Source organism: Centroberyx affinis, unplaced genomic scaffold (assembly GCF_046629955.1).
Source record: "Centroberyx affinis isolate AG114_WGS23_722 - 3 ecotype Tasmania unplaced genomic scaffold, CSIRO-AGI_Caff_v1 ptg007162l_1, whole genome shotgun sequence".
Classification (NCBI taxonomy): domain Eukaryota; kingdom Metazoa; phylum Chordata; class Actinopteri; order Beryciformes; family Berycidae; genus Centroberyx; species Centroberyx affinis.
The window spans coordinates 2,256-17,075 of record NW_027283625.1 but is presented as its reverse complement, the minus strand read 5'-3'; the positions used below and the strand labels follow the sequence as shown (position 1 = coordinate 17,075).

The 14,820-nt window shown below is 43.5% G+C and overlaps 1 protein-coding gene across 1 annotated transcript; it reads right to left on the bottom strand.

Annotated features, from left to right (window-relative positions):
- Window positions 1-337: 337 nt before the first annotated feature.
- LOC139639349 (calpain-2 catalytic subunit-like) lies at window positions 338-12,974 on the bottom strand (the record flags this gene model as incomplete). Its single annotated transcript, XM_071513434.1, has 8 exons — window positions 12,729-12,974; window positions 9,892-9,961; window positions 9,117-9,235; window positions 5,705-5,838; window positions 2,710-2,878; window positions 1,935-2,018; window positions 1,743-1,828; window positions 338-412 (listed from the first exon to the last, which is right to left on the bottom strand). Coding segments are annotated over exons 1-8 (983 nt in total), but the record flags the coding sequence as incomplete, so codon positions are not given.
- Window positions 12,975-14,820: the final 1,846 nt, after the last annotated feature.

Below are 14,820 nucleotides of genomic sequence, written 5' to 3'. Positions count from 1 at the left end.
TACATGATCAATACAGAACTGATATTGATATTGATATTCAGCAGCTTCTGTTATCAAAACACAAAACATTTAATCAGTTATGTAGATTCAAGAAACAAACACACTGAAACACACACACACACACACACACACACACACAGCTTTCTGCACTGGGACTACATCATTACAGATGTAGATTTTTAATTAAATACAGCGAGTCTTTTCCCTGACCTAAGTGTTGCAGCAGTAATAGTTTCATAGTTTCCACCACCAAAGTCAATCTAGTCCTTAAGTCTCATTCGCCATCGACATCAATCTTCATTCTGTGGTCATGTGATCTGTCGGCAGTGAAACCCACCAGAACTCTCCGTCGTCGGCCGAGTGCTCCAGCTTGGACTTCTCCTCCGGCCGGACCCCGTCCCATTCCTTCGAGCTGACGAGGAGCCGCACGTTAATGACAAAGTTGTTTTGCTCTTACAGTCTGCAATCAGCACATACTGTACAAAACAACACAATGAATAGTTGGCATGTTTCTGGGCTGCTCATATAGTCAGCAAACACTCGCTGGCAAACCACAACCACAAGACAATGGAGTTATTTCTCTGATACGCCTCGTTCTGCGAATGGAAATGAACCAAACATTTCTCTGTCCCAGTCAGCTACAGTATATAATGTTCAACCTGGTTTTACAGGAATAACCTTCACTGTATTTCCATCTGCTGCCCTTTCTGAAACAGCTGTAATGAGCTAATTTGCCTCACAAGTATCTCTAATGTCAGATTCAGAAACTCTAGTTGAGTAAAACTAGTGCAGCGCCTGTTCACAACAGCCTGTTCCCAACAGACATGTTCAGAACAGCCTGTTCAGAACATGTCTGTTCAGAACATGTCTGTTGGGAACATGTCTGTTCGGAACATGTCTGTTGGGAACATGTCTGTTCGGAACATGTCTGTTCGGAACATGTCTGTTGGGAACATGTCTGTTCAGAACATGTCTGTTGGGAACAGGCTGACTGCTTGGCCTCTGGTGTTGCTTTTTGCAGCTTTCTGGAGCCGCTCATCCAAACAGCTTCACTCTCCACACTGAGCTTCCAGTCGTTCGCTGCACAGAGCGCCGCTCACTTGTTTATTCAAAGTTTATTAATATTGAACGTGTGGCGTGTCCAATCCCATGCTGCACCTCCTCGGGTCCCCAGCAACACACCCGCCAAGTGTGAAGTAGATCGGACGAACGGTTCTCGAGATATGTGAAGGACACACACACAGACGGAGATTCCTTGCTTTATGGTATGATGTTTCAGTACTCTTTCCACCTCTGACGTTATATCAACAAGTTGTAGTTTTTTAACGTTTCTCAGAGGCAGAAATAATCTGATTGGTTGAGTTAAACCTCAGTGGGCGGAGCCAAATAACCATGTTTTTTGGAGCACAAACTTGAATGGCAACGAAGGAACTCTGGTCAAAGTATAAATAAAAATATATTCATGTTCTCATCATGATGTTGAAGGTAGCTAGTTAGCTAACCTAGCTAACTCAGTATGGTAGATTGTATTGTTTCAGTTCAGCAGAGCGCTAGGCTTCATAATGTTAGCTTCCTCCTCTCTTTCCTCTTGTCTTCTTCACTGAGCTTCAGTCTGATGTTACTGAGACACAGAAAACCTTCTCTGGCTCCGCCCACCGAGGTTTGAGAGCTTTATTACTGTAATTCACTTAGCCGGTCCGGGATTTGAACCGGCGACCTTCCGCTCACAGTCCAGGACTCACCCGTCACTCCAGGCTCCGGTCCACTCCACCTGGCCCCACGGGTTCCTGATCCTCAGCAGCTCCACCGGAGAACCGGAAAGATGGACCTGCAGGACGCTTGTGTCTGTCAGTCACATTTATCACTGTCATCCAGGAGCGACTGACGGCGGTGAAACAGCAGAAGAAGACTCACTTCCTGTCTGTCTGTCTTACCTCCTGTGCTGCGGTGATGGAGTAGGCGTGGCCCTTCACCAGCTTCTGACCGGTGATGGCCTCCGTGTCTTTAGAGCTGCTGATCTGTTCACACACACACACACACACACACACACACACACACACACACACACACACACACACACACACAGACACACACACACACACTGCAGTAAGAAACCAAAGGGTCAGAGGTTACAGCTGAGGGTTAGATAACTGGAGAGGAGAGGAGAGGAGAGGAGACAAGGAGAGGAGAGGAGAGGAGAGGAGACAAGGAGAGGAGAGGAGAGGAGAGGAGGGAGGAGACGAGGAGAGGAGACAGGAGAGGAGAGGAGAGGAGGAGAGGAGACAAGGAGAGGAGAGGAGAGGAGAGAGAGAGGAGAGAGAGGAGAGGAGAGGAGGGAGAGAGGGGAGAGGAGAGGAGAGGAGAGGAGAGGAGAGGAGAGGAGGAGAGGAGACAAGGAGAGGAGGAGAGGAGAGGAGAGGAGAGGAGGAGAGGAGAGGAAGAGAGGAGACAAGGAGAGGAGAGGAGACAAGGTGAGGAGGAGAGGAGACAAGGAGAGGAGAGGAGAGGAGGAGAGGAAACAAGGAGAGGAGAGGAGACAAGGAGAGGAAACAAGGAGAGGAGAGAGGAGAGGAGAGGAGACAAGGACAGGAGAGGAGAGGCGAGGAGAGGAGAGGAGGAGAGGAAACAAGGAGAGGAGAGGAGGAGAGGAGAGAGGAGGTTGTAAACTCCAGAGTAGGAGGGTTAGTTTGTTTGGGTTAGTTTGTTTACGGTGATGGAGCAGCCCAGCAGTGAGCCGAGCTTCAGAGCTTTCTTCATGATCCTGAACAGGGAGGGCGGAGCCTCCTGCAGCTCGTACGACTCGGCGATTCCTCCGGTGAAATCCTCGAAGCCCTCGATGGTGGAGCCTCCGGTCAGAGCCTCGTACGAGCCGCTCACCCTGCGGGAGCGAGGAGGCGCCGGGGGGGAAAATCTGAGATCAATTACTCTTCACTAATCACATGACTTCACTTCCTCCTCAGCAGCAGCAGTGATTGGCTCCCTTCCTCCTTCAGATACTTTGTGTTTCCTTGTTTCTCTGACTTTCTCCTCTCTGTGTTTCTGTATCAGATGCTTTGATAAACTGGATGTTGTGTTTCTGTCTGTGGAGTTCTGCTGAAACACAAAGTCCACAACAGACCAGAATGTTCTCTGATCCTGACTGAGATCAGTTCAAAGTAACGGGAAAACTATGGGCAGAAATATGTGTCACTAGAAACTGAAATGATTGAATTTGAATTGCTCAACTTGAATAATTGTGTTAAAAAACTGAATTTGAATCACATAATTTGAATTTGTATTGTTTAACTTGAATAATTGCATTGAAAAACTGAATCTGAATAGCATAATTTGAAATTGAATTTTTTAGTTTGAAACGAATTCCAATAAACTTGAAACTGAATGTAATATTATGAAATTGAATTCATTTGCTCTGAAACTGTATTCAGTTCTCACAATTCAAATTCAGTTTACTGAGACGCACATCCTGGCCGTTGAGGAAGAGCAATCGAGTGCAGATTCACAGAACTCCTTTTCACGTTTTTGGCCCGAAAATTCCAGATCCCTTCAGTTCTCTGGACATGACGCTCCATCAGTCCGCCTCATCCATGATCCAAACAAACGTTCTTCAACATTTATCAAGTCCATGGATCAATGGGAGTGAAGGAAATGGTCAAAAACATAAAGGAGGTGCTGATTGGCCGAAAAGGAGTTCTGAGAATCTGCACTCGATTGCTCTTCCTCAACGACCAGGATGTGTGTCTCAGTAAACTGAAATTGAATTGTGAGAACTGAATTTGAATTGTGAGAACTGGTTGAAGGAGGTTCAGGCTGAAGTGACACAGTGACACAGCTCACTGGGAATTACTGAATTTGAGATTGTAATCCCTTACACTACTCATTAGTGGGAAAAGTAACGTAGGTATACGTAAAAGTAAAGTAGGATTTGTTTTCTGGGTTATTGTTTTTTTTTTATTATTATTTTTTTTTTTTACGGCCGAGTTTTTGTTTAAACCTAAATGATCTTTCAGAATGGTGAAATACTGTACTCCAGGTTCCATGATATGAATGTAAATGCTTGTTTGGTTTCATAAGAGACAAACATTCAAATTTAAAGTTTGAAACAAACTTAATTGTCTCTGGTGTCATGTATGAGTCCTCCACTGTAATAATCTAGAAATTTCATATGTATTATTATCTTTTATCAATCGAACCAGGATGCTGTAACTTAAATGTAGGAGTGTAGTAATCTCAGACCTTGTGGATAAATTTTCCAGTATTTCAACTTTAGGATTTTCTTGATACCTGGTTACAATGTGTCTATCAGAACTGAACAACAGAAGTTTCTGTGATGCTGAACAATCAGAGCGAGCAGCAGGATTTAATATGTAAGCTAATCAGTAAAGTGCTGAGTCAGCTCCTGTATCTGCAGGTCTGTTTGTGTTCCAGGTTGTGGCCGGTAGTGAGTGTTTACTGAGCAAACCTTCCTCCACCCAGCCGCTGATCCGCCTCACAACACAACACACAACACACACACAACACACACAACACACAACACACACACACCACACACACAACACACACACAACACACACTGCTGCTTTAACACAGGCAGGCTGCCTCACTACACCAGGTGAAGTTAAATCTGTTCAAAACTGTTCTGATGCTTTGATGAGATCAGTGTATATGTGTGTGTGTGTGTGTGTGTGTGTGTGTGTGTGTGTGTGTGTTCAATAGGATTCCTTTCCTTTCCCAAACACACCTCAGCCTAAAAGCTTTCCACTTCATTAAATCCATGTCAGTGTGTCCTGAGTCTGGGAGTAAACAGACTGTGGCTCCTGCTGTGTGTTCTGACTTCAGTTTATTCATCCTGGAGTTCCTGCTTTCACTGTAATGTTTCTGCACTGCACTTCCTACAGATCACCTGTCAATCAAACAGTGTGGGCGGAGCTTGGATTTTCTGATGATGCAGTTTGAGTTTCTCTTTTCTTTGTCTGTTCATGCTAATTACCCAGTTCACTTTCTGCTCAGCAGGAAAGAGCTACCAGACACCTGCTGTTTAGAAAGAGTGGCGAAGCACAGGCTGAAGCACAAGTCCAAGTCCAAGTCAAGTCCAAGTCATTAATGTCAAGTCTCAAGTCTAAATGCAGATTACCAAGTCAAGTCCAAGTCAAGTCCATGTCATTAATGTCAAGTCTCAAGTCTAAATGTAGAACAGCAAATCAAGTCAGAACAAATCAAGAGTCCAGTATCAATTTAATATCTTAAAGAAAACTAAATATCTAGGACTTTTCAATGCAATATGGTTTTAATAGGATAAAAACTTGGTAAGAGCATCATGAGTTTGATTTCTATAATCAGTTTCAACTTCAATAAATTCAATCATTCCATACAAATTCAGAAAACAGAATTTAAATTCAGTCGTCTGCTGGAACAAATCTCATCACTTTCAATCTAAGTCATTTACACAAACACAAGATCTCAAGTCAAGACTTTAGAAACCTTTTCAAGTCACCAGAACCCAAGTCAAGTCAAGTCTCAAGTCTTCTCTTCATGCATCAAGTCAAGTCATCTGACTCAAGTTGAGTCCAGGTCATGTAACGCGAGTCCTGGTCATGTGACTCGGTCCAGGTCATGTGACTCGGTCCAGGTCATGTGACTCGGTCCTGGTCATGTGACTCGGTCCAGGTCATGTGACTCGGTCCTGGTCATGTGACTGGAGACTCACTTGGCGTAGGCCTTCTCCAGCAGAGCGCTCCAGAACTCGTTGCCCTCGGCTGAGTGAACGAACAGCAGCTTCCCGTCTCTGGTGGGCAGCTGGTCATCAACCACAACGTCCACCCACTGTCCGTACTGCCACAGCTACACACACACACACACACACACACACACACACAGGAAGACAGCGTGACATCACTTCCTGCCGACAGGGACACGCTGTTTCCACTCGTCCTTGTTGGGAACAATAGAGACTCATAAAATAGAAAAGATGGGAAACTGTTTAATGCACAAAACAAATAGTTTATTTGCTACAGCCTGAATAGTGATGAGAAAATACAAACGCTTCAAAGCAGCTGAACACAGATGGTTTGGTGTGGAGCTTTGAGCCGGCCGCTCTGACGCTGCCTGGTGTTTTCCACTGGACCGAGACACGATATTCAACTTCACATTCATATTCAAGTCTGCTTTTAGAAGGAGATTATGTAAGAGATAATGCCCAACGGGGTGTCGGACGGCTCTGGCCTCCCCGTCGTCCATTAATTCCTGATTCCTGATTCCTTATCCCGCTTATACCATGGTCACTTGCCAAAGAAAATAAAATTAAGACCATTAATTTATATTTTCATGCGTTTTGTAATCAAAATCTAAGGTTTTTCTCAAGTCATAACTCAGTTTCCCTGGTAACACCTGAGGGTTTGACTAATACCTGGAACAATCATTACCGTCCCATAAGGTTCTTATGCAACAGAAACGTTGTTCACTGCTCCAGTAAATAGGACGAACCTTAGATAGACTTGGCAGCAGGAGATATTTCTAGTCCGCTCAGCTCATAGAACCCTTTGGCTCAGCTAGGAGCCAGAAAGCTAACGTTATGCTAACGTTATGCTAGCAACATTCAGAGTCAATAACAAACAGTAAATATAATTTGACAGTATGTTTAACAACAAGACTAGCTAGCTATCAGCCATGTCATCGTCCCCGAATCAATATCAAGATTTTCACGAACAAATGAACGGAGGCTTTGACTGCGTCCCTGTTGCTATGGTTACTCATGTTAGATACAGGCTGATGCTACATAGCCAGCGCATTAATTTAGAACGGTGAACAGACAGTTTCACTGGAACCACTTAGTAGGTGTCCATTATCAGGAATTAATGGACACCCTGCAGCCAATCAAAATGGAGTATTCACCCAGACCATGGTATAAAACACATTATTATTTAAGCAATATGAGAGGGAGTGCTGTTTTACTGTTCATCAGCACAGCTGTGATTCGATCATAGAAAATAATCACGCCTCTTTCTAGAAGCAGAGTTGAATATGAATGTGAAGTTGACTGTCGTGTCTCAGTCTGGTCAGTCTGGTGGAAAACACCAGGTGGAGTCTGGGAGTCTCACAACAGACCAGCATCCTGACAGAGCGCTGATGTGGACTCAGGTAGGCCTATCGATTTTTTTAAGTTTTGAACATTAAATTACAAATAAATTGTTGAATTTGAGCTAGCTAACGTTAGCTAGCTAACGTTAGCTAGCTAACGTTAGCTAGCTCACAAGCTAGCGACTGGCACGACTCTTCTTCTTCGGTGAGACACGATCGCATTGCATTGTGGTATACAGGAGAAAATGTATGGTACGTTGCCTGTTCTCTACAATTTGCAGTGCATTGTGGGTATTTTATAGTGGACTATATAGTGAATCAAATTAACCGTTGAGAATTCAGACTCTAGTACAAAATGGCGGACAGACTGTATAGAGCAGTGTCTCTGTAACAGGGAACGGTTCCAACAGAACTTCAGTGGAACGTTCCAGTGCTGTTACACTGTATCAGCCTCCCGTCCAATCAAATCACTCCGGAACTAACTGTTGTATAAAACTGATTTTTACAGATTATGGTGCCTTCAAATGGGGTCGTGTTTACCGTGTTCAGGAGGAGAGTCCATATGAAACCCCCCTCCTGTGGGATTCAGTTCACGAGTTGTGACGGGTTTGTTGACGTTTTCAGAAATGACGGAGGCCATGGAAGGTCATTTTTCGGTGGATGGTAAGTTAATATATTGTAATTTAAGTCGTATAGAGTTTTTCTTAGTAATTTTATAATATGTCTGAGGAAAATGTTGATATTCCCAACGGCCTCATCTTTTTCCTCTGTCATTATGCCTTTGCATTTCCTGCATTACGTTACCTGCTAGCTAGCTAGCTAAAGTGTTAGCCTCGGTGGCTTCTAGACGCCGACAGTAGCGTTAATATTAGCAGCGTTGCCTAGCAGCGGGGCTCTCGGGACTTCACCACTTGAACGCCAAGCATATCGTGTACACGACTTCCCATGTCCTAACCACGAGCTCACCAGCTCCATTTGAAGGCAGAAATTGTTCCATCGGCCCGTTATGCCGAAACCCCAATAGTCTCCAAGCCTGGCTCCATCCACCGTGGCTTCTGACAGCCTGGACCGTCAGCTTGCTCTAACCCTGACCCCTGACCTCAGTGACCCCAAGCCTCAACCCAACCACCTCCGGGCTGTCGGACAAATGGGCTTTCGGTCCAATATGGGACATTTTTCGGACTATTGCGGTTTCGGAATAATGGGCCGTCCCCCTAACACGACTCTTCTTCTTCGGTGAGACACGATCGCATTGCATTGTGGTTTACGGGAGAAATTGTAGGGTACGTTGTCTGTTCTCTACAATTTGCAGTGCATTATGGGTATTTTAAACTATAGTGAATCAAATTAACCGTTGAGAATTCAGACTCTAGTACAAAATGGCGGACAGACTGTATAGAGCAGTGTCTCTGTAACAAGGAACGGTTCCAACAGAACTTCAGTAGAACATTCCGGTGCTGTTACACTGTATCAGCCTCCCGTCCAATCAAATCACTCCGGAACTAACTGTTGTATAAAACTGATTATTCCAGATTAGTCACCAAGTGCTTTATAGAGGAAAAAAGGACAAATAAAGATGAAGAGATAAAAGAAAGAACAGGAACATGACGTGTTTTCAGCAGCTCGTGTATCATCAGTATCATTTATTAAATCACTTCGTAAAACTTATTTTTATAGACTAGACTCATTTTTTTTACCCTCTAGTTTTTATCTTTCTGTCTCGTGTCTTTTTGGTTTTACGTGTTTTAATTCATTTTTGGAGTATGATGTTTGCTTTTATGTGAAAAGCATTATGTAAAGTTTGTTCTAAAGTTCTATTCAGATAAATTTTATGATTATTCTATTATTGTAGTAGTACTAATGATAGTAGCAGCAGTAGTAGTAACTTCAGTTTATTTCTGTTACATTCATATTATTTTTGAAGTTTTTGAAGTTTGTTATTTTTTAATTAGTGTTTGTGTGTGTGTGTGTGTGTGTGTGTGTGTGTGTGTGTGTGTGTGTGTGTGTGAGAGAGAGAGAGAGAGAGAGAGAGAGAGAGTCACCTGGAAGTGGAAGATGCCAGCATATTCTTCCTGGAAGCTCTGTCCAGGCGGGACGACCCGACTCAGGATCTGCTGATCCAGAGTCAGAGAGGCGATGGCCGCCAGCAGCCAGCAGTCACCTGACAGAGAGAGAGAGAGAGAGAGAGAGAGAGAGAGAGAGAGAGAGAGAGGCAGACAGAGAGAGAGACAGACAGACAGAGAGAGAGACAGACAGACAGAGAGACAGACAGACAGAGAGAGAGACAGACAGACAGAGAGACAGACAGACAGAGAGAGAGAGACAGACAGACAGACAGAGAGAGTCTCAGCAGGTTAATAGTTCAGTAAATGAACATCTTGTGTTCAGGTTGAACAGTGTGACACATGAAGAGAAAACAGTTGCAGGTTCATTCTGATGAACAGACTGATCTGAAGTCAGCTCAGACCGATCTGAAGTCAGCTCAGACCGATCTGAAGTCAGCTCAGACCGATCTGAAGTCAGCTCAGACCGATCTGAAGTCAGCTCAGACCGATCTGAAGTCAGCTCAGACGGACTCGTCTGGACTCTGTTATCTTTGTTTTGTTTCTCACAGCTGATTCATCAGGTTCTCACAGATGTCGATGCAGCAGATTTACTCCTTTATGGATTTTATTTCTGCAGCTGAAACAAACTGCAGCTGAGTGTTGGACTGAATCACATGAAGCTGTGTGTTTATATAGAGGGAAACTCTGTGTGTGTGTGTGTGTGTGTGTGTGTGTGTGTGTGTGTGTGTGTGTGTGTGTGTGTGTGGCTCACCCAGCGCCCCCTGACAGATGTCCGTCCTCTTGGCTCCACCAATGATGAACTGGGGATTGGAACACAGCTCCTGATTGGACGATACATCAGGTGATTAATGATCATCATCAATCATCATCATCATCATCATCATCATAAAACACAAAAGGTGAGGAACAGTCATTTCATGTCTTTGTTTATGTGAGTAAACAGAGTGGATTGTGGGCGGAGAATCTTTGTTTTTACTGAACGCTAAATGAAAAATTAATGTAAACAAATTTTAAAAGGAATTTATGATTTATTGTTTGCATCACACAACACCTGTTACTAACACAAACTAGCTGCTCTGAACTTCTAGAATTACACCGTTAAACATACTAAAACTAAAACTAGAACTGAAACTAAAAAATAAAAGTTGAAAACGATATAAAAGTAAAAACAAATGACAAATCAGCACAGATCTCATGTCTCTCTAGTTAATCTGTAGAGTCTGTCCTGCTGTTTTATTACCAGGAAATGGTTTCATATTAATTTTTAATCAAATTACCAGGAAGTGTTTTTAATGTGTCCTTTACTAACTTGCTGCACTGAAGTAGACTGATCATATTCAGTCGGGTTTGACTGAAGTGAGTTTACTGATGTTTATGGATTGAAGCTGCTGATCGGCAGAAATTTGACATTTTCATGCCAAAAATGTATAAAAATTCCCCATTCAGTGTTTCCTCCAGAGTTTTCTTCTCATCAGGGTGAAAAGCCTCTGAAACATTCAGAGCATCATGGGACACTAAAACTCTCCACTGAAACCTACAAAGATAATAGGAAAAATAATATTGGCAAACCAATATATCGGTCTAATCCTAATGTTCAGTACCAAGGTTGAATTTTGTTACAATTTTGTTTGAATGTATTTTAACCTAGATGTGTTTTTTTTTAATATAAACCTTGGTAACACTTTACAATAAGGGAACATTAATTAAGGGTTAGTTAATGCTTAATAAGCATTAACTAACCCTTAACTACTACTAATGGTGTTCATGTTAATTAAGGTATTAATTTATACATTATTTAATAGTCATCTTTATAAACTATTAAATAATGTATAAATGCATACCTTAGTTAACATGAACACCATTCGTAAATTACACATTAGTTAACTGTTAGTTAAGGCTTAGTTAATGCTTATTAAGCATTAACTAACCTTTAACTTAGTGACCCTTATTGTAAAGTGTTACCTAAACCTCTTTATTAAAGTTCTACTAATAACAAGATATGGTAATAAGGTGAACTGTCTCTCTGCCTGTGAGCTGAGGTTCTGTCATGTGACCTGACAGGTGAGAACGACCCGCAAAGCCCAAAGCAGTCGAGTCAAGAGAAACACGCCGCAGCGTCAGACAGGATGTAAATTCAGAAACACGTACAGAAATCCAAAGCAAATAAAACAACGGATCATGCTGCAGGAGGAACAACGCAAATTCAGAAACATGCAAACCATGTTCTGATCTGATCTGTTCTGATCTGTTCTGTTCTGTCCTGATCTGATCTGTTCTGATCTGTCCTGATCTGATCTGTTCTGATCTGATCTGTTCTGTTCTGTTCTGTTCTGTTCTGTTCTGTTCTGTTCTGTTCTGATCTGATCTGTTCTGATCTGATCTGTTCTGTTCTGTTCTGTTCTGTTCTGTTCTGATCTGATCTGTTCTGATCTGATCTGTTCTGTTCTGTTCTGTTCTGTTCTGTTCTGTTCTGTTCTGTCCTGATCTGATCTGTTCTGATCTGATCTGTTCTGTTCTGTTCTGTTCTGTTCTGTTCTGTCCTGATCTGATCTGTTCTGATCTGATCTGATCTGATCTGATCTGTCCTGATCTGATCTGTTCTGATCTGATCTGATCTGATCTGTTCTGTTCTGTTCTGTTCTGTTCTGTTCTGTTCTGTTCTGTTCTGTTCTGTCCTGATCTGATCTGTTCTGATCTGATCTGTCCTGATCTGATCTGTTCTGATCTGATCTGTTTTTTGATATTTAGAAAGTTTTCATTTCATTATTTTTGAAAATAATTTTTTACATGTGCCTAAGACGTTTGCTACAGACAGCGTCCCAAAGCTCCCTGCAGGAAACCTGAGCCAGAAAAGGTTGCTATGGTGACCATTACACACACACACACACACACACACACACACACACACACACACACACACACACACACACACAGGTGATTAGGTGACAAAACAAACGGCTCCTATCAGCTGCTCTTTGTGTTTCTGTATCAGAACAGAAAAACACGTCAGTCTGTTTCTGTCAGATGAAACTCAGCAGATCTGAAGCTCAGTTCAGTTTGTCACAGTTTAATATTCATAAAGTCACAGTTTAATATTCATAAAGTCACAGTTTAATATTCATAAAGTCACACAGCTTCCAACAGTCAAACCAAACCAATGACAAATGATTGACAGATCCTCCGCTCCAGCCTGTCGCCTTGGAGGTGAATTCTTTTTATTTTTTCATCTCACCTAAACAAACTGTACATCTTCCACTTCATTCTATGTTTTATCATTTTATATTTCAACTTAACTAAGTTTGCACTGAGGCAAAGTCCCTGCATCAAAACCACCACCAACACCTTCAAACCTGCTGACTGATATCTGACCAGATATTATTTGGTCAATGTGATCAATTATTATATCAATTAAAGGGAACTTTGGTCCTGATGAGATTTTCTAGATTTGGCTTCCAGATAAATTCCTGTTGCTTCCTGCTTGATCTTTGCTCTCCATTATAATGATAAAACCACCAGCTCAGGTCTGGACTCCCCCCCCCCCCCCTCACACACACACACACACACACACACACACACACACACACTGACCGTGGGTCTCTTCCACACCACCCCGGTGGTTTTGGAGGAGTGGCGTCCCAGCTGGTTGTATCCCAGTGAGTTCCAGTCGGCGGGGAAGCTGGGGTCGCAGAAGAGGCTCTGGGCCCGCAGGCAGCCGCTCCGCAGCTTCTGGTGGTCCTGGTAGTTGAAGGGCGCGGCGTTGGCGTTGGAGCCGCCGCCCGCCGCCTCCTGCTGCCGCGCCGCCCGGCCCGCCAGACGCTCCGCCACGCTCGACATGACAGCTGCTGAGAGGCCTGCAGGGAGCTGGAGAGAGAGAGAGAGAGAGAGAGAGAGAGAGAGAGAGAGAGTGTGTGACTGTGTGAAGGAGTCAGTGTGTCTTGGGATAAAGGTGTGCAGGTAAAAGGGGGCGGAGCTCTGACAGGTGAGGGTGTGGTGTGACATCAGCCGGTCTGAATTATTCATGAGGCTGAGCTGTCAGACTGCAGAGCGCAGGGAAAAGATCAGGACCTGAACCCAGAACCCAAACCTGGTGCAGCCTGACGCCTGCTGGTGAAGAGCAGCTGCCACCTGTTGTACTCTGTAGAAGCTGACATCACCTGGCACAAAGACCAGCCAATAGCAGAAGGCCACTTCAGTACCTAGTCTTCACCAGCAGGTGTCAGGTTCCAGCGGTGCGTTTCATTGGTCGTTTCCCCCGGCCCTCCTTCACTTCCCCTCCTTCACTTCCCCTCCTTCACTTCCCCTCCTTCACTTCCCCTCCTTCACTTCCCCTCCTCCATATTACAGTTTAAACACTATCAGTGATTCTTGAAGCTCTGTCTCTGAAACCATTAACACTTGTAGCCAAAGCATTTACCAAGTGAGCCAAACTGAACACGCTCTCTGCTTTACACTCAGTTTGTAATTCACAGTAATATGTAACACACTTCTACAACACTGTGAACTGATGTCCAGACCCACAAAGAAGGAGAGATTTAGCTTTTTTCTGTTCTTTTTTTTCTAGCACAAATGTTTTTGTTTTCTTCTACTGCGCTTTTGTTGTTTGAGGAGTTTTACTGTAGAACATTTTGAGAAAAAAAACCCAACATTTTCCCCTTATTTGTATTGATAGTGTGTTTTGTTCAGAATACACATCCATACTTTACACATTTGGATACCTGTGTGATACACATCCATACTTTACACATTTGGATACCTGTGTGTATGTGTGTTTACTACATGTATGACAAAACTTTATTGCAAACTGCTCTGCCCTGCACACAGAAAAAACAAAAGCCACAAGTGTTTTTCTTTTATACTTTCAGTGTGTAGTTGGTGCTTCGTGTGTTTATTCAAATGATGGTTTGTGTGAACTGTATTGACGCAAAAACACTATTTTTAAAAGAGTTTGAAGAGTTTTGTAAGAATTGTTTGCTTTTGCAAGAGATGTGTAATGTTTTGCTGGTTTGGTGTCAGGTTTTGTGGTTAGTGTGTAGAGTTTTGCAAAAATAGCCTGTAGTTTCAAAGATAGTGTCTAAGCAATCAGAAAACACTGTAATTATTAAGCCTGCTTCAGGACAAGTACGTTCCGTTTGAAATATTCTGCTCCCCCTCGGACCCCGCCCCCCTGCTCTGACCCCGCCCCCCCTGCTCTGACCCCGCCCCCCTGCTCTGACTCCGCCCCCCTGCTCTGACCCCGCCCCCCTGCTCTGATGCTCTGACCCCGCCCCCCCCCGCTCTGGCCCCGCCCCCCCGCTCTGCAAGTGGCCACTCATGTTACGTATGGTGCTACGTACCACGTGCCGAGGGGAAGTGAAGGAGGTTAAACGACTGATGAAGCACAGCTCAGGTCTGGTTCTGGGTTCTGGGTTCTGGGTTCTGGGTTCTGGGTTCAGTTCCTCTTCAGGTTCCTCAGGTTCAGTGGATTGTTTTGCTGCATCAGTCTGCAGAACAGCTGACTTTTTTACAATTCTAAAACATGGTAATTCTACTGTAGTTTCATAAAATGTACAAAACAATCACAAACAATATCTTTAAAATGTTAACAGACATTTAACTGACAACCTGACCGGCTGTTTGTCTGTTTGATTTATTTATTTTACATGAAGAACAGTGAAAAATGTGAGATTTTCACTGTATCTGC